This window comes from Astatotilapia calliptera, chromosome 5 (assembly GCF_900246225.1).
Source record: "Astatotilapia calliptera chromosome 5, fAstCal1.2, whole genome shotgun sequence".
Taxonomy (NCBI): Eukaryota; Metazoa; Chordata; class Actinopteri; order Cichliformes; family Cichlidae; genus Astatotilapia; species Astatotilapia calliptera.
This window is the reverse complement of record NC_039306.1, coordinates 26,314,348-26,332,433: the sequence shown is the minus strand read 5'-3', so window position 1 is coordinate 26,332,433 and position 18,086 is coordinate 26,314,348. Positions and strand designations below refer to the sequence as shown.

The 18,086-nt window shown below is 39.9% G+C and overlaps 1 protein-coding gene across 1 annotated transcript; it reads right to left on the bottom strand.

Moving 5' to 3' along the window:
- Nucleotides 1-12,243: 12,243 nt before the first annotated feature.
- On the bottom strand, nt 12,244-17,201 carry LOC113022760 (transmembrane protein 233). Its single transcript, XM_026168522.1, has 3 exons — nt 16,671-17,201; nt 15,919-16,053; nt 12,244-13,453 (listed from the first exon to the last, which is right to left on the bottom strand). Exons 1-3 carry the CDS (start codon nt 16,848-16,850, stop codon nt 13,442-13,444), a joined length of 327 nt encoding a protein of 108 aa, XP_026024307.1. The 5' UTR covers nt 16,851-17,201; the 3' UTR covers nt 12,244-13,441.
- Nucleotides 17,202-18,086: the final 885 nt, after the last annotated feature.

Genomic DNA, 18,086 nt, shown 5'->3' with positions numbered 1-18,086 from the left:
GCAATTTCTCCCTTATGAGTAATTCATTACATTACAATTTCTCCAAGTGTGGTTGGAGAACGCTGCCTGATCATCTCATGTTTGCAGATGTCTAATAAATGAGAGTGCCCGTGTTGTAGTAATGAGAATGTGGCTGCAGTTATACAGTTATGTTGTTATAGGAAGCATAAAGGGTGGAAGCACTTCTACTACAAAGGTCATAAATTCACTGAATCTTCGCTAGCATGTCCAGAAAATGATTTCACCCTTAGGGCACTGACTTTTAAGCATCATTATTACGTGATATTCAGCAAGTTTCTGGAATATGTGGTAATTAATTGTTGATCAGTTAATCAGTGATTCATTCAACCTCAATATATTTATGTATTTATATAATATCTAATATATGTTTAAAGATATGAACTTCTTTGTTTTCTGACTTTCTCTAAACTTAATCCATTTACTCATATTGTGTTTCATATGAAAAAGAAAATGATGAAAAGGAGTATATTAGCAGTAGGTATATTTTCACGCATGGAGTAGGAATATATTTTGAGAACCTTTTCTTTCTTACTCCTTTTTGATGTACGTGTGATCTCAGCTGTAATAGTGGAGAAGTGGTTGAGTCTTAATAATTTGCAATGGGATGTTGGTAAAACTGAAGATCTTTACGTGATCAGCGTGTGATTCTGCCTGTCACACATGGCTGCAGGCAGATGTCACTATGAGGGCTGCTATTTCAACTAAGCATCGCTAGTTCTTATACAACACCCATAGCAAAAGCACTGTGCCTCACAGTCCACTGATATTTATGAGTGACAGTGACACACACAGACTCCACACGGGCTCAAGTCCCTGTTCTGAGTAACATACTGTTTCTCTTTTTTTTCAGGCCAACATATGAAATAAGAGGATATATATTTAGAAACCTCCAACAAGTACTAGTCATTCTTCATGTACTGAACCCCCCTTTCTCTCAGTCTGTACGTAACCTGCAGACATCCTTGTGACCATGTGTTCCTCTCGAGGCTTTTTGTGTGTGCGTTAAACACAGATTCGCACCGGCACTCCCCCGTGTGTTTTGTCAAACCAGTTACCAGATTTGACAAGTGATCGCTGTTTAAAAATAGTTCTCTCACTCCACAACAACTCATCCTTTCTGTTTTTGTGAGGCATTTCTGATTTTAGAGCGACAGCTGATTTCTTTATTTTTTTTTAAATTTTTTTTTTTTTTGACACTAGGAGAGGACAAGCTTCGTTATTGCTTGCAGTCAGGCTCAGTGCTCCTTCACTTCCCTCTCCTGTGGAGGAGTACGCTGAGGTCATAGCTTGTTGCTACATTTGACTCATTCTTCATCAGTCAGGAGGTTAACAGGTACTTGTGCTCGTTCATCTGCTGGGTTTCTGCTTCACTTGGAGCCAGCACAGGCTGCCTTTCTGGGCTAGAAGGAACCCTGCAGGCTCGGTAGAGGATTAGACAGAGGAGGAGAAGGAGGATGGCAACAAAGGTGTTGCAGGCGATGGCCACCAGTGCAGCTGTGGACAGTCCTGTGCTTCCTTCTGATTCCATATTTAAGACTGGACAGCAGTTCCCAGTGACGTTTAACCTAAATTTGAGCTTTTAAGTTGGCTCCTTGATGTCCTTAGTTCATTAGTAAGACCAAGCAGCAGCATATTTATTTAGAAAGCATGAATCTATAGGAGGTGATGTCCACAGAAGAACTTAACATATATCTCCATCATATAGTTAATTATGGTAATTATTGTGGGATAAAATTAATATGTAATATGAACATCAAAGTGGAGTGTTCCCTTCCACAAAGCGCACACTGTATTGTGCAGAATTTTTAGAGAAGACAAGCACAGGAAAGTTGGCTTGCATGTGTCACTTAAGATATGAATGTTTGCTCCTCAAGGTTCTGTTTTTCCTGATAGCTTCTTTAGGGTGACACACCAGTGCTCCAACATACAGAGGAGGCTCGCAGCACTTTCTCCCAGTGATGATTTCACAATAGTCTGTATTGTCAAAACACTGCTTATGATTCCAGTAAACGCCTGCAACTGTCTGTAAGAGAGAAACAAATAGAACAATTAGGAATAATTGAACACCTGTGGAGCATGAAATGGAAAGTGGAGCACAGTATGTCTCAGTTAACTCATCAATCTTTTCAATCAGTCTCCTTCTCCTTGCTGTTCATTGTTTTATATCAGTTTTATACTATATACTAATATATGTGTAACATTTGTACTATTTTTTAATGCCATCTCCGTCTAATTAATGTCTTTTATAATAGAAGTCAGCATTTGAGAGCACACACAGGCACAGAAGAACACAGGGATGAGGATCAAAACACTGGACACATAGGCAGGATGTATAAACAAAAGATTAATTTCAGTTTGACTTGCTGTAAACCCAAATAACCACGAACACGCTCAAAAACACACGAGGAACTGAACACAGGAACACGAGAACAGAGGAAGCAGATAGGAGGAAGCAGGCGTAAACACAGGCTGTGCAGGCAACCTGATAAACAACAGTGATAGGGACAGGATTAGAAACAAACAGGGAACTAATTGAATACAGGTTAAGCTAACATGGGAGGCACCAACAATTAAATAAAGAGGGAAAAAAACAAAGTCTGAAGACAAAACGATGACATCACTCCTCCTCCTCACAGTGTAATGAATTCAGGTCAGACTCAGTGTCCTTCCATTTTGTGGACCGTTATTGTGATAATGCATCAGCTCATTTCCTTAGATGTCTCATTTAAAATGACACAAAAACTTTGTAAAAAGATAATTAGCTCATATCTGTACCTCAGTTTTTTATTTCTTCACTAAACTTGAATTATTATTTTCAGTAAAATATAGTCCTAGAGAGTGTATTTTAAAATAAAACTCATATATCTCAAAGGCTGGATCTTGTGATCTGTGTCAGGATAGGTAAGATCAGGTTCATGACTTTTTACTTGATGATCAATGATCCTTTTGAGCCATTTGAGAAAGAAAACTTGAGGAAAGCCTTTGCAAGAATACTGACTCCAAAAAATGCTTCATGACTGAACTGATGGCAATTTTGATTTGACTTTGATTTTAAAAAAAAAAAAAAAAAAAGCCATTCAAACTGTAATCCAGCATGCTAATTTTTTACTACTACACAATATGGTTTGTTTCTACTCTTTACACACTTATTAACCAAATTAATTATCATTTTTAGTAAACAGAAAAGCACACTGTATTGCCTGAACAGACAGAAATCCCCTACTTTGAGGAAGAAGTGAGAAAGAGTGTTCAGTAAGACTGTTGACTTAAAAAAAAAGATTAAAAAATCACCAGAGTAAATTTTACTGTATCATATAATAAGTCACCTTGTTTCCCCGAGAACAGTCAACTAAACTTAGAAGGTGGATTCCAGATATCTTCTTTATTGTGAGTATTAATATATTATATATAAAGTACTATTACCAAGGATTTTCTCAGTTAACCATGCAGAACAATGGTACTGTAGTGGTATATTGAACTTACTTTCAAAACAAATGCTGAACCTCAACACTAGCTCATAAATGCTACTGGTAAACACTAAATCATTACTGGCCAGAGGATTCTTGGGCAAGGTAGCTAGGTAAACCTCACCACTGTTTTCAATCATGCAAACACTAAAAACAACACATCTACAAGGTCTAAACTCAAAATTACCGAAATAGCATTAAATCGGTCATGATGGTTAGCCACCCCTGGTATGAATGGAACATCTGTTTGGAGCTATATGAAAGCCTTCCCTTCCAGCTGAGTGGCTACGCAGGCAGCGAAAGGGAGCATATGCCCCATTTGTACACAATTATGCACACCATATCTACTGTGTTAAGCTTAAATTTTATACAGCCGCCGCTAGGTTGATGCAAATTGATCGCAGGCCACTGTAGCTTCACATGCACCAGCTCTGCTTGCACACGAGAATTCGATTTCATCTGGCTCCACAACCACAGCTAATAGAGTTAGCGCTGCTTTTGAAGCAATAATATCAGTTTGTGATTGTTACTAATCCAAATCAACCAATGGACTGTGCATTCCTACTAATCGCATCCTGTTTCCCTGCATAACTCACATGCTACAAGCTCGCTGCACACTGTGCACTTTGATTCACCAAAATAAAGTTGTGGTAACCTACTCTCTCCCCCTCTCTCTCTCTCTTTCTCACACATACATGCATACATGGTTGCTGTGCTCATCTTTCTTGACAACTGAATATCTTTAATAAAGGTGGACCAGTTGCTAATGTAGATGCACATTAACCAGACAGAAATTCACTCCCATTATTTTCCCATTTGGAGGATTAGCATGTCAATATGTTTACACTGCAAAAGCACTTACCAGTGAACAGTGAACTTATGTTGCGTGTGAATAGTGTTGTCCCGAAGATCGCTTTTTGAATCTTGTTACTTTCTAAAAACATGAAAATTCATTTTATTTGTGAATATTTTATTGTAAATGAAACACGTCACTTCATTTTACTCATTGCTATCATCATTGCCATGTAAAAGCACAGAGGCATCTAGAGTTTAAGGCACTACAATCGTTGCTCATCACTGATCTTGGGATTTGAGGCCTGTCCTGATCTTTGCTCTGCATTCTCAAGTTAGTGCTGAATAGCATGAGTACAGCCACTTCCCGTGAGGAAAAAAACGCCTCTTCAAACCCAGTGAATCACATGGATATAACCCTCTATGTGTTATTCACGTGACTCAGTTGAATCTAGCATGATGTCTATCAGTCAGTCTTAAATCTGCTTGTCTCACCTAACTATTGAGAAGCCCTTCTAATTCCAATATCTGCATGGAAGTGACAGCGCTGTCACACCTAGACTCGCTATCACCTCTTATCAGTCTCATGTTAATCAGAGTCCCCTGCGTCAGTTGATTTCATACCCCCACATGTGCAGTTGGAGACCTGGCTGCCTGCAGAGTGTGACAGGTGGATCTGATAAAGTCACAGAACATTTGATCTGGATTTGGTGCAGCCTTCAATCCTCAGGTGGAAAGGAAGCTCCATTTTTTTCACTCTTTAGTGATTAAGGAGGATACCTCAGTCACAACTGGTGATCTCCCCCTGATCTCATAACTCGCTGCGTACTTAAATAGCACCAGCTGGCCCCAGTCCTATGGAAAACATAATTCTAATAACAATCTTAACTTCAAAACACTAAGAATGTTAAGACTTTCCAATTTGTTTTTATCACGCTATGTGTTGCTATGGAGCAAAGTCTTACATTCACAGTAGTTGCACACTTACCCGACACACTGAGGCATCAGTTTTTCTACTGTTCTTTGAATAAATATCCCAGCGTATAAGTCAGCCATCTTCCATTATTCACATGGATAACAGTTCCTTCTCCAGCTGTCTGCCATACTCTGCTCTCCCCTCTGTCTCCCCCGTTTCTTTTCCTTCTCCACCTGCTCCGCTGCACTACAGACAACTGAAGACGAGGCAGGACTGCGCACTGTCTGCCAGAGAGCTCTCCAACAGCAGAGATTCAGAGGGGCGAGAGGGAGAGAGAGAGCGAGAGCGCGAGAGGAGGGGCCGTGCAAGTGGATGTCAGCGGTGATATCAAGCGTAGGGAGAGGGGAATGGTTTGGATGTAATTACACAGGCCTCCTGCTGCAGACAGGAGGAGGGGGTGTGAAGGTTGTTACGGGGAACAAGCAAAGCTGCCTGTCAGACAAAACAATGACTTCTGCCTTGCATCGCAGTTCACAGTATGGCCAAACAAATAATTTCAGCTGTCAAAAGCAGGAAACTGGGAATCAAACAAGGAGAAGCTAAATTAAGACTCAATCATAGACATGGTTTGTGGAACTCCGAGCACAATGCTCATAACTAATCTTCTAATTGAGGGCCCGGTGGCGCCTGTGTCTGGCAGCCTCGCCTCTGTCAGTGTGCCCCAGGGCAGCTGTGGCTACAATGTAGCTTGCTATCGCCAGTGTGTGAATGTGTGTGTGAATGGGTGAATGACTGAATGTAGTGTAAAGCGCTTTGGGGTCCTATGGACTAGAAAAGCGCTATACAAATGCAGGCCATTTACCAAAGTGTCCAGCAGCACCTTGTCCACTTTGATCCTACAAGTGTCCCTGACCCCGTGGAGTGTAATAGATCACTATTACACTCCACGGGGTCATTTATGTTTTTTTAATATGATTTACTCCAAGTGGAAAAAAAATAAACTTTTAAGTCAGAACATATGTTCTCTTCTTTTGCAGCTTATCTCAATACTACAATCAAAGTGTCAACACATCACTGCGGTTGAAAGTTCCTGTAAGTAACAGTATCATATGAGCTGCATTAACACAGAGATGTAGTCAAGACTACTAAATATCTGAATAAGCAGAGTGAGACAATCAGTAATGCAGCATTTGTGGCGCACACAGCATACCCTCATGTAACAAGTCACCAAACGAGGAGATCGTGTTCTGTTGCAAAAACAGGTTTCTGCTGCAGATTCGGTCAAATTGTTCTGTCTCGTGATCTTTTATTGTTCAGGTTACTCCAAGTTTGACACGTTTGAGGTCAGTGTGGTGTATTAAGAAGTATTTATAGCAATGTATGATGGGTTTACTTGATTAAACTTGTCTGATTACAGCCAATTCTGGTCGATAGAATCGTAATGTTACAGTTTGCTGTGGATGACTAAGCGCACGTTAACGTTAACACATTTCAGTCAGACTAATATAAAAGAATCCGTCCTCTGTTTTCATGGCTCACTGTCAGAAGCTAGAGACACTAGAGCATTTAGCTTGAGGCCCCTCTGCAGGACAAAAGAATAATGACAGGGCAAACAAATGTGATTACTGCTGGCTTTAGGGTGCTGCTTTGGACCTGTGTTGCAAAAGGAATTGTGGAGTCATTGTCAGATTTTACCATGCTTACAAAAGCATCTGCATTGTGCAGTAACTGATTTCGTATCTATTTTCTGTTTGCTTTTCTGTATACTGTTGGTGATTCACCTGATTAGGACCCAGTATGTTGAAAATGTTATGGCTTTTCAGTCTACAAGGTGTTGTTTTCAGTGTGTGGACAATACGCACTTGTCCTATTATTGGCTTCTCTTTCAAACAACATGCCGCATATTGTCAGATTAAATATTTGTGCCTTGTAATTTACAGATCTAATTTTAGTCTTGCTGTTGCGCTTTTAAACATCACGACATGTAGTTCGTAAGGCTTTCAATTTCTGCTGACTGTTGTCCAGATAGCAGTGCGCTGTGCTGCACAATCTTGAGAACTGTTTAGGAGAGATAAGGTTGTATAACGTTCTCTGTGTCTTTCACGCTGACCTGCAGTGTGGCTTTTCCACCTCTGTTTAATGCGCATTTGTATTTCATGGTTCAGTGGGGTTACCGTTCTATTTTAAGTTTTCATTTAATTTAACGAAATACCCAAAAAAGCACAGTTATCCTTAAATAAGATGTTCATGAAGTCAATGTTTCAGTCGTATGCCGCTTCCTGAATGTACTGAAAGTTTGACTTTGTCTGTGGTGTGTCTCATTTTTTTCAGCAGTCAAGCAGTGTAAGATTTAAGTATTTTAAAATGTACTTCTATCACTTTGGTGTGCCACTTTTTATGTGTAATGTATGCAATACATCGTCGTGTTTGTCTCTGAATAGAAGTTACAGTCTTTATGGTTGCCTTTGCATGATAATTTTTGTAATTTCCTGGAGCACAGATACTTGGGGGCCGCTGTAGCAGCGCACCGAGCCGAAACACGCCCACACGTAGAGTTGATTAACATAACTTATCAGAATGGAACTGTAAGGCTGCAGGACGTGCAGTTCACACAAACAATCTGTTTTCAAACTGGCTGCACTTTTTAATTCAGTGAAGTCGTGCTAGTCTAAGCCTGCATTTGCCTTTGTGTAGAGTGTGATGACGTAGCAGAGATACAGGACAGCCAAGCACACCCAGTCAACTGTGCTGGCACAGTTTGTTCCCAGGTAGCGCTGTGATTAATACATACATTTATGTCATCACATGCAGCGATTCCACTTATATTTAACTGTGGTGATTGTAGTGTTGTGTGTGCTTTGGCCTTTTTAACATTGCAGGGTTTCCCTTAGAGCCCGTTTTACTAAATTCCACCTAGTTAGGTTCAAATATGCCCCTTCACAACTTTAACCCTGAATGTTAAAAAAATTATGCTTACCCAGTAGTACTGTACAATAGTACATTATAAATCTTTGCTTTGAGTAGCAATTTGACTTCTCACACTCACACTTGGTTGTGATTCTGTTTTACGATGGAGACATATAACACTGGCTGCTTCATCAATATCACATTTACAGTAGTGATGGTGATTTTGAAAATAAAAACTTAAACTAGAAATGTTGCCAATGAGGTGCAATGTTGTGCTTTTCTACTTTATAATGGTGTTTAGTTCTCAAGATTAATCGTGACCTTGCCTGTATAGCTGCATGCAATTCATACGTCCAGCTGTGAAAGTAATATATATAAATGAATGAATTTGTTCTCGTTAGATTGCTGTGGGTGATCATACAGACATGAGGATGACAGACTAATTGGAGGGAGTTTGTGTCTAAAAATGGGCTATGTGCACAATATCCTTATAACAGGTGAACAATGGCTGCATGTTGATTTACTTGAACAAGCCTGTGGTGAGCGGATCAAATGTAAACACTGGTTCAGTCAAAGGATACAGTTCAAGGAAATCTGAACTTTTGTACAGGGGAGTTAATGTGCTAAAGACCACAAAGTTGTTTCATCTTAACTGCTTGCCCAGGTAATAAACACAGTTTAAATCTATTACTTGACCATTAGGTCGTACGGTTGCCATAAAAAGTTTTCCGTGTGGTGGAATTTAGCATCTAACTGCACGTACGTCACACATGGTAAATGTCAACAGCCATTGTTTGTGTTCTGTGTGATCACAGTTTTCATGCACAGGACAAATTGCAGCACGTCAGAAAAAAACTTTTTGGTTTGTGCTTAAAGTTTTTTTTTTTTTTTAATTAGTCTCAGTTGGAAAAAAAATTGCAGGCCCATAAAAAATGAACAAAAAAATGACAATAGTATAAAAAAATGTTGACCCAAACATTTTTTTCAGCACCATTTCATAAGCCTGAGCGCATTACATTATTAAATTCTTACATAACAGGGTAATCATCTCTCTCAACAACCATCCACCTAAACTACCATTAGCATCTGTAATGATCAGGACTTGGGAGTGCTTCACGAGGCCAAAGTCATTGTCGGCATAAGCAGCATCATTGTTGACGTGGGTGTCTTTGAGCTCCCCTATTAACACAGCAGACTTCTACAAATACAGGCTGACATTTTCTCAAACGACTGCAAATGTATTTTATCAAATGTGCTGACCTTCAGCGTCAACAAATTCAATTTCATTGTTAGTCAGTTAGCATTAAATGTAACGACGATGGCGTTCAAGGTAGCACTCTTCAGATATTATGGATTGTATTCAGGGTAAAGATGAGGTCAGGCCCCCAACTTTACTCTTGTGTTTGATGCTCACACATTGTCCCCGACAACATTTCCAGAAGGTAAAACTATAGCTATAAAAACCCACTGGACCTTAAATAGAGCACAGCTAACAGGCAGTCTAAGCTGTCTGGTCAAACCAGTGGAGGGTTTCACAGTGAAAGCATCACAGCAAAAATAGAGCTGCGAGAGAAATGGATATTAAAGTTCATGATCCAAATGTATCTGAAATAGGCTACTGTGTCTATTTGTTATCTATCTAGCTTATGCCATTTACCCCAAAGCATGTGACCTAATGGAATTTTTTTTAAAATTGAGGCAAAAGTCTTTAATTCTGAGAAACAATATACATTTTGAAAATTAACAACAGTACCCATTTTTTCACCCATCCATCAGTCCCATTCTTTGGAACACAATAGAAATAATTAATTATAATCATAATTAATCAGATTTGACAGTCATTCACCATCACTAAAAGGAAGAACTGATTTGGTTTTGGTTGTCAAGGGTCAACAAAACACTTTCTTGGTAATAACACAAGAATTAATTAATATCACATATGTCCGATAGGATAAACATGGTGACATTTCATATTGAAAAGGCCATCAGTTCCATCATAATGTTTGTAAAAACTCTGTAACCCAGAAAACAGATGGAAATCTCCCATTTTACCTATCCTATAGATGCATGTGGTAAGCAGTAATATTTAGGTCAGCTGTGGTGTTTAAACAATGGTAATTGGCATTCAGGTGCCCCAGAAAGTAACCCCCACACAATTACATGACAGTACCAGCCTGAACTGTTGATACAAGCCATGATGGATCCATTGTCTCATGTTGTTTTACCCTAATTGTGAGCCTGCCATCCACATATTGTGGCAGAAATTGAGACTCATCAAGCTAGGAAACATTTTTCCAGTCTTCTGTTATTCAGTTCTGGTGAGCCTGTGTGAACTGTAGCTTCAGTTTCCTGTTCTTAGCTGACAGGAGTGGCACACAGTGTGCTCTTCTGCTGCTGTAGCTGATCTGCTTCGAGGTTCAACACGTTGTACATTCAGAGACGCTCTTCTGATTCTTTACTTTTGTGCTGATCCCAGCAGATCAGCACTTTCTGAAATAGTCAGACGATATTAAATTCCAGTCATCATTAAACTATATGTGACTAAGCGGACATGAATTCAACCTGACTGGCTGGCAGATGCATGGTAGAAATTCTAGTCTTAGTATGAAAAAAGAAGAAAGGACCTTTTCGTTTTTGAATATCAGGTATCTAAATGCATATCGCTCTTTCTCTGCTTGCACAGCATCGTTCCCACAGTGATCCTATTTCATTTATTCCAACTAGATCAAACTGCTGCCGGATAGGAGGAATGTGTCATGCGATATGTACACATGAAGGGTCTATGCAGTGCTAATGGAAGCGACTTGTTTGAGTGGCCTATTTATGCGCACCTCGCATGAGTCATGGAGTGCTCTCCAAATTTACCGGCTGTAATGCGGCCAACAACACAACAGTACAGCTTCATGATGAATTATTGATGTGAATGCAAGCTGAAAAATAATATGATTCACTATTCTTGTGCAGAAGAATAAAAGCAGCGCGCTCACAAAGATGGAAGTCATAATCTCTTTTTGAGGCAACATGAAACATATAAATGGAAACTATTTTAATTAATTGTGCATGTGTGAAATTTTCTTCGGCACATATTATGGTCGTCATTTTCCTGTCACAAAGTCTGTCTTGATCCCTTGATAATCTTACAAAGTGCTTTTCAAGTCGCCTTATCCCCGCGCTCATTTTATCTTTTTTTTTTCCATCCCGTCCTTTCGCGTTTTGCTTTGGTGTGACATCAAAGAGGTTGCACTACAATCACGCTGCATTTCTCTTTCAAGTAAAGGGAGATAATAGAACAAGATTACTGCCAAAAGTGATTTGTTAAGTGCATTAGAATAACTGCTGAAACTTGGCAGCGGGCCTGTTACATCAGAGGGACTGCTATGAATTGCACCTGCAAGTAGGAGATAGGTTTGAAAGAAGAAGAAGAAAAAACACTGCATAACTGCAAACCAAATTGCAAACTGCAGATTTTAGTTTCTCTATATGTGGAGCATGTATGTGTAATACGTCTCTCCCTGGGGACCAGGGAAAGCATCATTACCCTGCAGATAGCTGTGCAATATATGAAAACAGTCTGAAAGGCTTGTTTTTCAGTAGCAACAAGAAAACAGTTATGAGTCATGAGTTGAGACTGAAATGGACGTACAGGATCATGACTCTCCCGCTTAAACCCGTCTGAATCATCCCTTTATTCCCTCCCACCTTTAGGCCACTTTATGTTGCTTCATGAAAGGATGAGTTTTGTTTGACCATGTGAGAGGCTGAGCAATCTGCCACACAGAGGGCAGATCTGCTATATTTAGCTGGGCATATGCTGCGACATATCAAACTACAGGGAAAAGTCCCGGCATGGAAGGTCGTAGTTCAAGGCTCAAGTTGTGAACTTGAGGCTGTGCAGGTCTGTATAAATACTTTGAATTGTGTGTATTCAGGGTAAATTATTGAAAAGCGATAGGTCGTAGGGTCTAACAGGGTGCAGACATAGAGATCTCAAATGCATGTAACATGATGCTTGGTTTGAGTTTACTTTTATGTGATTGTAATGCCAAATTTTACTCAGTCGTGACAGACCACACAGGAAGGAACGCAACTGCAGCAATAGCTCTTCAGTCAACAAGACAGAATAATTAAAGTGGCAAGAAATGTCTGGAACTGATTTTAATACACATATATTTTTAAAAATGCATTTAGGCAGCAGGCTCGTGCGAACACAGCTGAAGAAAAAGAGTAAACACCAAATGCCAAATATTCTAACATCCAGTCCAAATATGGGGCAAGTCCCCCCAAAATATTACAAGATACTTTATTTCCCATTGTGTAGTATCTTCAGGAGTTCTCTCATCAGACCCTTGCTGTCTGGTAAATGCAAGCAACTTTTAAACCTCACAGCCTAAGTTTGTAACACATCTTTAAGTCTCATGCAAAAAAAAAAAATACAATAAAAAAACAGCAATTGTAGATAATCATAAACACGAGGCACAAAGTCAGGGATATAACTTGTAATATAATTTTTCCAGCATTGGTTTACATTTATATTAACTGCTGTGTTTATAATCAATCATCACACTAGGCAAATAAAGCTACAGAAGCAGAACTTGTGACTGGATTTGATTTCACAATTGTGTGTTTTAACATTTCTGTCATCAGAGGAAAAATTAATTTATTCTTCTTATGAATTATTTATTCTTCCAAAAGTCTCTGTGTGAACCATGGTGGCCGCCGATACGCTGCACTGCGATACACATATTTCACATGCTCTTTGTAACTGCTACAGGAATGAAAATAACATTTGTTTGTTTACACAATCATTTTCATAATAATTCCAGGTTTGATGCACAGCAGGGGATTATCTATAAATACAGTGAAGCTAATTAAGACACTCTGTGTTCTTGAAAAGGTCAATTGGGCTTCTACCTCGGAGAGATACATTTGTAAGTTATACTCTACACGCCTAAATTATTTTCATATTTCATTGTTATCAGTTGTTGTCTTTTCAGATTCTTTATCCACCATTGTGGTTTAACATAACTGGTTTTATTATCATTAAAGAAGGCATTACGTTCAGGATCTTTATCACTCGAGCTATGAGCAACAGTAAACAGTGGATTGTTTACACCTTTGTGGAAAGCTGCCTTTTGCAATCAAATCTGGAAAGACATTAGTCACTGAAGTCTACATGCCCACCAGATTTTACATTCACTGATTTTTTGTAAGGAACAACATAGACAGTAAAGTAAGCACTGTACAGGCTAAAGTAAACATGAGGTGAGTCTGAATCCTTTCGTTGGCACCTGAGCTCGTAATGAGTCTTCAACTCTCTGCTCTCTCTGCATCCACTGCACTAAAAATCCATCTGCAACACAAAGTACATTAAATGAATGACTAATTTTTCTATATTATATGTAGTGGTGAATAGTCAGTAGTGGCAAGTCTCCCATGTACAATTAAATCTATATATTATATTTATTCGATATGCATTACATGTTGTACACTGCTCCAAAAATTAAAGGTACACTCTGTAATCAGAGTATTGATCTGGTCAGTTAAGTAACAGAAGCTTTTGTTAATTAGTTTCAGCTGCTTTGATGTTAATTAAATTAACAGCAGGTACACAACAGGGACAACAGTCAAAACAGGATTTTTTTTATTACTAAACAAATATGTAAGACTGCTTTCTTCCATTTGCACAACATCTCTAAAATTAGAAATATCCTGTCTCAGAGTGACGCTGAAAAACTTCATGCATTTATTACTTCCAGGCTGGACTACTGTAATTTTTTATTATCAAGATGTCCTAAAAACTCCCTGAAAGCCTTCAGCTAATCCAAAATGCTGCAGTAAAAGTACTGACAGGGACTAGAAAGAGAGAGCAGATTTCTCCTGTTTTGGCTTCCCTTCATTGGCTTCCTGTTAAATCCAGAATTCAAAATCCTGCTCCTCACATACAAGGTCGTAAATATTTAGGCCCCATCTTGTCTTAATGACCTTGTAGTACCATATCACCCTATTAGAGCACTTCGCTCTCGCTCTGCAGGCCTACTTGTTGTTCCTAGAGTATTTAAAAGTAGAATGGGAGGGAGAGCCTTCAGTTTTCAGGCCCCTCTTCCGTGGAACCAGCTTCCAGTTTGGATTCGAGAGACAGACACTATCTCTACTTTTAAGATTAGGCTTAAAACTTTCCTTTTTGATAAAGCATATAGTTAGGGCTGGACCAGGTGACCCTGAATCCTCCCTTAGTTATGCTGCCATAGGTGTAGGCTGCCGGGGGATTCCCATGATGCACTGAGTATTTCTTCTTCAGTCACCTTTCTCACTCACTATGTGTTTATACACCTCTCTGCATTGAATCATACTTGTTATTAATTTCTGTCTTTCTTCCACAGCATGTCTTTTGTGCCCTCTTTCTCCCCTCACCTCAACCAGTCGGAGCAGATGGCCCCGCCCCTCCCTGAGCCTGGTTCTGCTAGAGGTTTCTTCCTGTTAAAAGGGAGTTTTTCCTTCCCACTGTGGCCAAAGCGCTTGCTCATAGGCGATCGTATAATTGTTGGGTTTTTCTCTGTATGTACTATTGTAGGGTCCACCTTACAATATAATGCACCTTTAGGCGCCTTCAGCATAGCCTCAAAAGCTTGGAGGAGAATCCAGGAGAGCTGGACCGGGCTGTAGAAGGTCCTTAGCCCGTCAGCAGGAGTAACTGCTCGATTGTGCAAGAAGAAACAGAATGAGGACTACAGAATGACCTCCAGCAGCCCACTGGTGTGAATATCTCTGACCAAACAATCAGAAACAGTTGTCATGAGGGTGGCTTGAGGGCCTGACGTCCTCTAGTGGGCCCTGTGCTCACTGCCCAATATCATGAAGCACACCTGGCATTTAGCCTAAAATACTGGAATTGCCAGGTTCACCACTGGCGCCGTGTGCTTTTCACAGATTAGAGCAGGTTTACCCTGAGCACATGTGACAGACATGAAAGGGTCTGGAGAAGCCTTGAAAAATGTTATGCTGCCTGTAACAATTTTCAGCATAAGTAGTTTGGTGGTGGGTCAGTGATGGAGGCATATCCATCAAGGGACACGCAGACTTCTACAGACTATGCAACGGCATCCTGACTGCCATTAGGTATCAGGATGAAATGCTTGGACACATTTCAGACCTTATATTGGTGCAGTGTTCTGGGTTCCTCCTGGTGTATGATAATGCCCAGGCTCATATGGTGAGAGTATGCAGGCAGTTCCCTGGAAGGAATTGATACCACTAACTGGCCACCACACTTGCCTGATCTAAATCCAACAGATCACCTCTGGGACATTATGTTTCAGACAATCCAGTGCCACCAGATTGCATCTCAGACTGTCCACAGTTTCAGTGATGTCCTAATCCAGATCTTCCAATCTCATTAGAAGCATGCCCTGATGTTATCAGGCACGCATACAAGCACATGGGGGGCTACACGAGCTACTCAGTACCATCAAACGATGTGGCGTCCTTTTATTCCTAACACATTAGATCTAAGTGTTCCTTTAAATTTTTTTGAGCAGTGTATATTATATATATTTAATGTGACCTTTTACGCTGTAATATTAAGGTTTCAATAAAAGATTAGGCTTGTATTTGTCACCCTCATTCAAGTCAAGTCAAAAATCATTGACTTGACTTTCACTAATACGCATGACAATAATAATAGTACTAACATAACTCATGAAATTAGCTATGTGTAGGGTCATGTCTCAAGTTATAGTTGCAATATTCCAATATAAAGTTTTTAGAAATTCACTTGAGAAGTTTTTATGAGTGGCAACAGTGCTGAGGCTGTCTTACTGTGGTAAAATGAACAGTGCAGGAGATGGCGATGATGAGAAGCCCGATGATGACTGAGGCAATAGCCACGTAGAGCGCGTTCCTGCCCAGCCGCCTGGAGCCTTCGTAGTCTCCGCTGTAGTAACTGTTTCTAGACTGGAAGAGAGAAATCACTGTAAAGAGTAAAAACTCACCGGCAAATCTGCTAAAAACACAAAATGTGGTACGCAGAGCTCTCTGAAAAGTCTATGAAAAAAGTTTAATCAGTGGTTTTGTTTTTTGTTTTTTTTTTATTTGCCAAGTGAAAGTTTATTTCCATCAACAGGCAGCATGAAAATGTAATTTTCCAAAGCGGAAGATGAAGTAAGTTTGTTTGATGGGCAGAGCAGGTGTCTGTGTGACTGGGTTACATCTTAGGGTCCAGCACATCAGAACACTGTGTAAGCGTTACATTTAAAGCAGCCTGGACAAGAACATGTTTCATTTCTCTCTGACTCATTATTTCCTTAATATTAGAGCACAGAGCATGCATAGTCTAACACAGAGGCGTGGGCAATTCATTCTCCCAAGGGGCCACGTGACACACTGGAACTATTGTGGAAGACCAGAGCAATAAGCTGAACTCTGCTCAGTATTTATCTCTTTATAAACTGCTACTGGTAAGAGTAGATGCTACTATCAGTCGTTAGCTGTGGGCTCTTGGGAAAATTAATTGCCCGCCCATGGTCTGACATGATATTAAAACCCCATCAAGTTTTATTGTTTAGACTTACCATGATAGAGAAGACCAAAGCCACAATGTTGACGGGATATGCAGGACAAAAGCATGTAAAAATGGTCAAACAAAGGTAGCTTTGAAGAGGAGGTGGTAGTTCCTCTACATAACCACTGTCGAAAAATTCGCTCCCACTTAAGGAGCTCTTTAACTGTGGATTTAGCACTCCAAGTGCCATCGAATCTGACAGCAAGAGGTGAAAAACCGAAATTTAAAAATGTTACAGAGAAAACAGAAGCTAAAAGAGTGTTCTAAATACAGCAGGAGGGCGTTTAAGTCTAACTTTTAACTTTGGAAAAAAATAATGAAACCAACAGCTTAAAACTCAGCTTGAAAAGTCTGGTCTTGTATACCGGGTCTAATCCTTCCTCAAAGCTGGGAAAAAATGAAGTTTGTAGGGAGAGAAGGCGAAGCAGAGCTGGGAGAGGATCACTAACCCTGCTGGCCTCCATCCAGAACTCTGACCCTGATAGAAGTGTGAGGGATCAGACTGTTTACCACTGCTGGCAGCCCACACAAACATAGTCACTGCACTGCAAGATGGATTCATGTTCTTAGCACAGCACGACACATGCATGGAACTTCTGATGAAACAATGCACCCTGTTTTTTAGTTTGTCGGGTTAAAGACTGTGAAAATTATGAATATGGGAACAAGTCCTTCAGGCATATTCACTGTATTTGTTTACTCTGTCAACTCTATCCATGCAGTTTTGGTGAAAGTTCTGTTGTTAAATTTGCTACCGAAGGGAAGTCTATGAATACTTCAACCCACCAAAATTGGGAGGACTTTCATAGACTACAGGTAAAAGTGGATGCAGACTTCTTGCAAGACTTCTTGTTGTTTCGTTCAGTACAGGAGTCTTTGTGGTTGGTCAAAATGTAACTTTATTATTCTGCACTTGTAGTTCTATCAAGTGTGACAAGATACCCAACACCACTGGCTGAAATGTAGCCCCAAACCATGACAGAGCCTCCACCATGCTTGACAGATTTTCATGCCAGTTGTTTTTTCTCTGTTTTCCTTCCTTAAAAATGGCTTCTTGACAGCTTTCCTTCTACTGAGACTATTTCTGATGAGGCTTCAGCTAACAGTAGATCAAGATCTGTATCTCTTAGGTCCTATGTCAGGTCTTGGCTGAATTGGTTTTTAAAGACATGACTTTCAGGTATTATTCATCTGCTGTAGATAGTTCTTTAGGCCACTTCCTTTTTTGTCCTCCACCACTTTCAACAAATTTTTTACAGACATGCAGCACACCTTGCTGAGATATGCCAAGTTTTCAGATAATAGCGGCTTGGGAATCACGGTGTTGGTGCTAAAATATGTCTATGTCTGTCAATCTATGTTACCTTTGGTATTTTTTATAGAGTCAACTAAAAAATGGGAACGAATTATGTGTTTTTGTGACAGG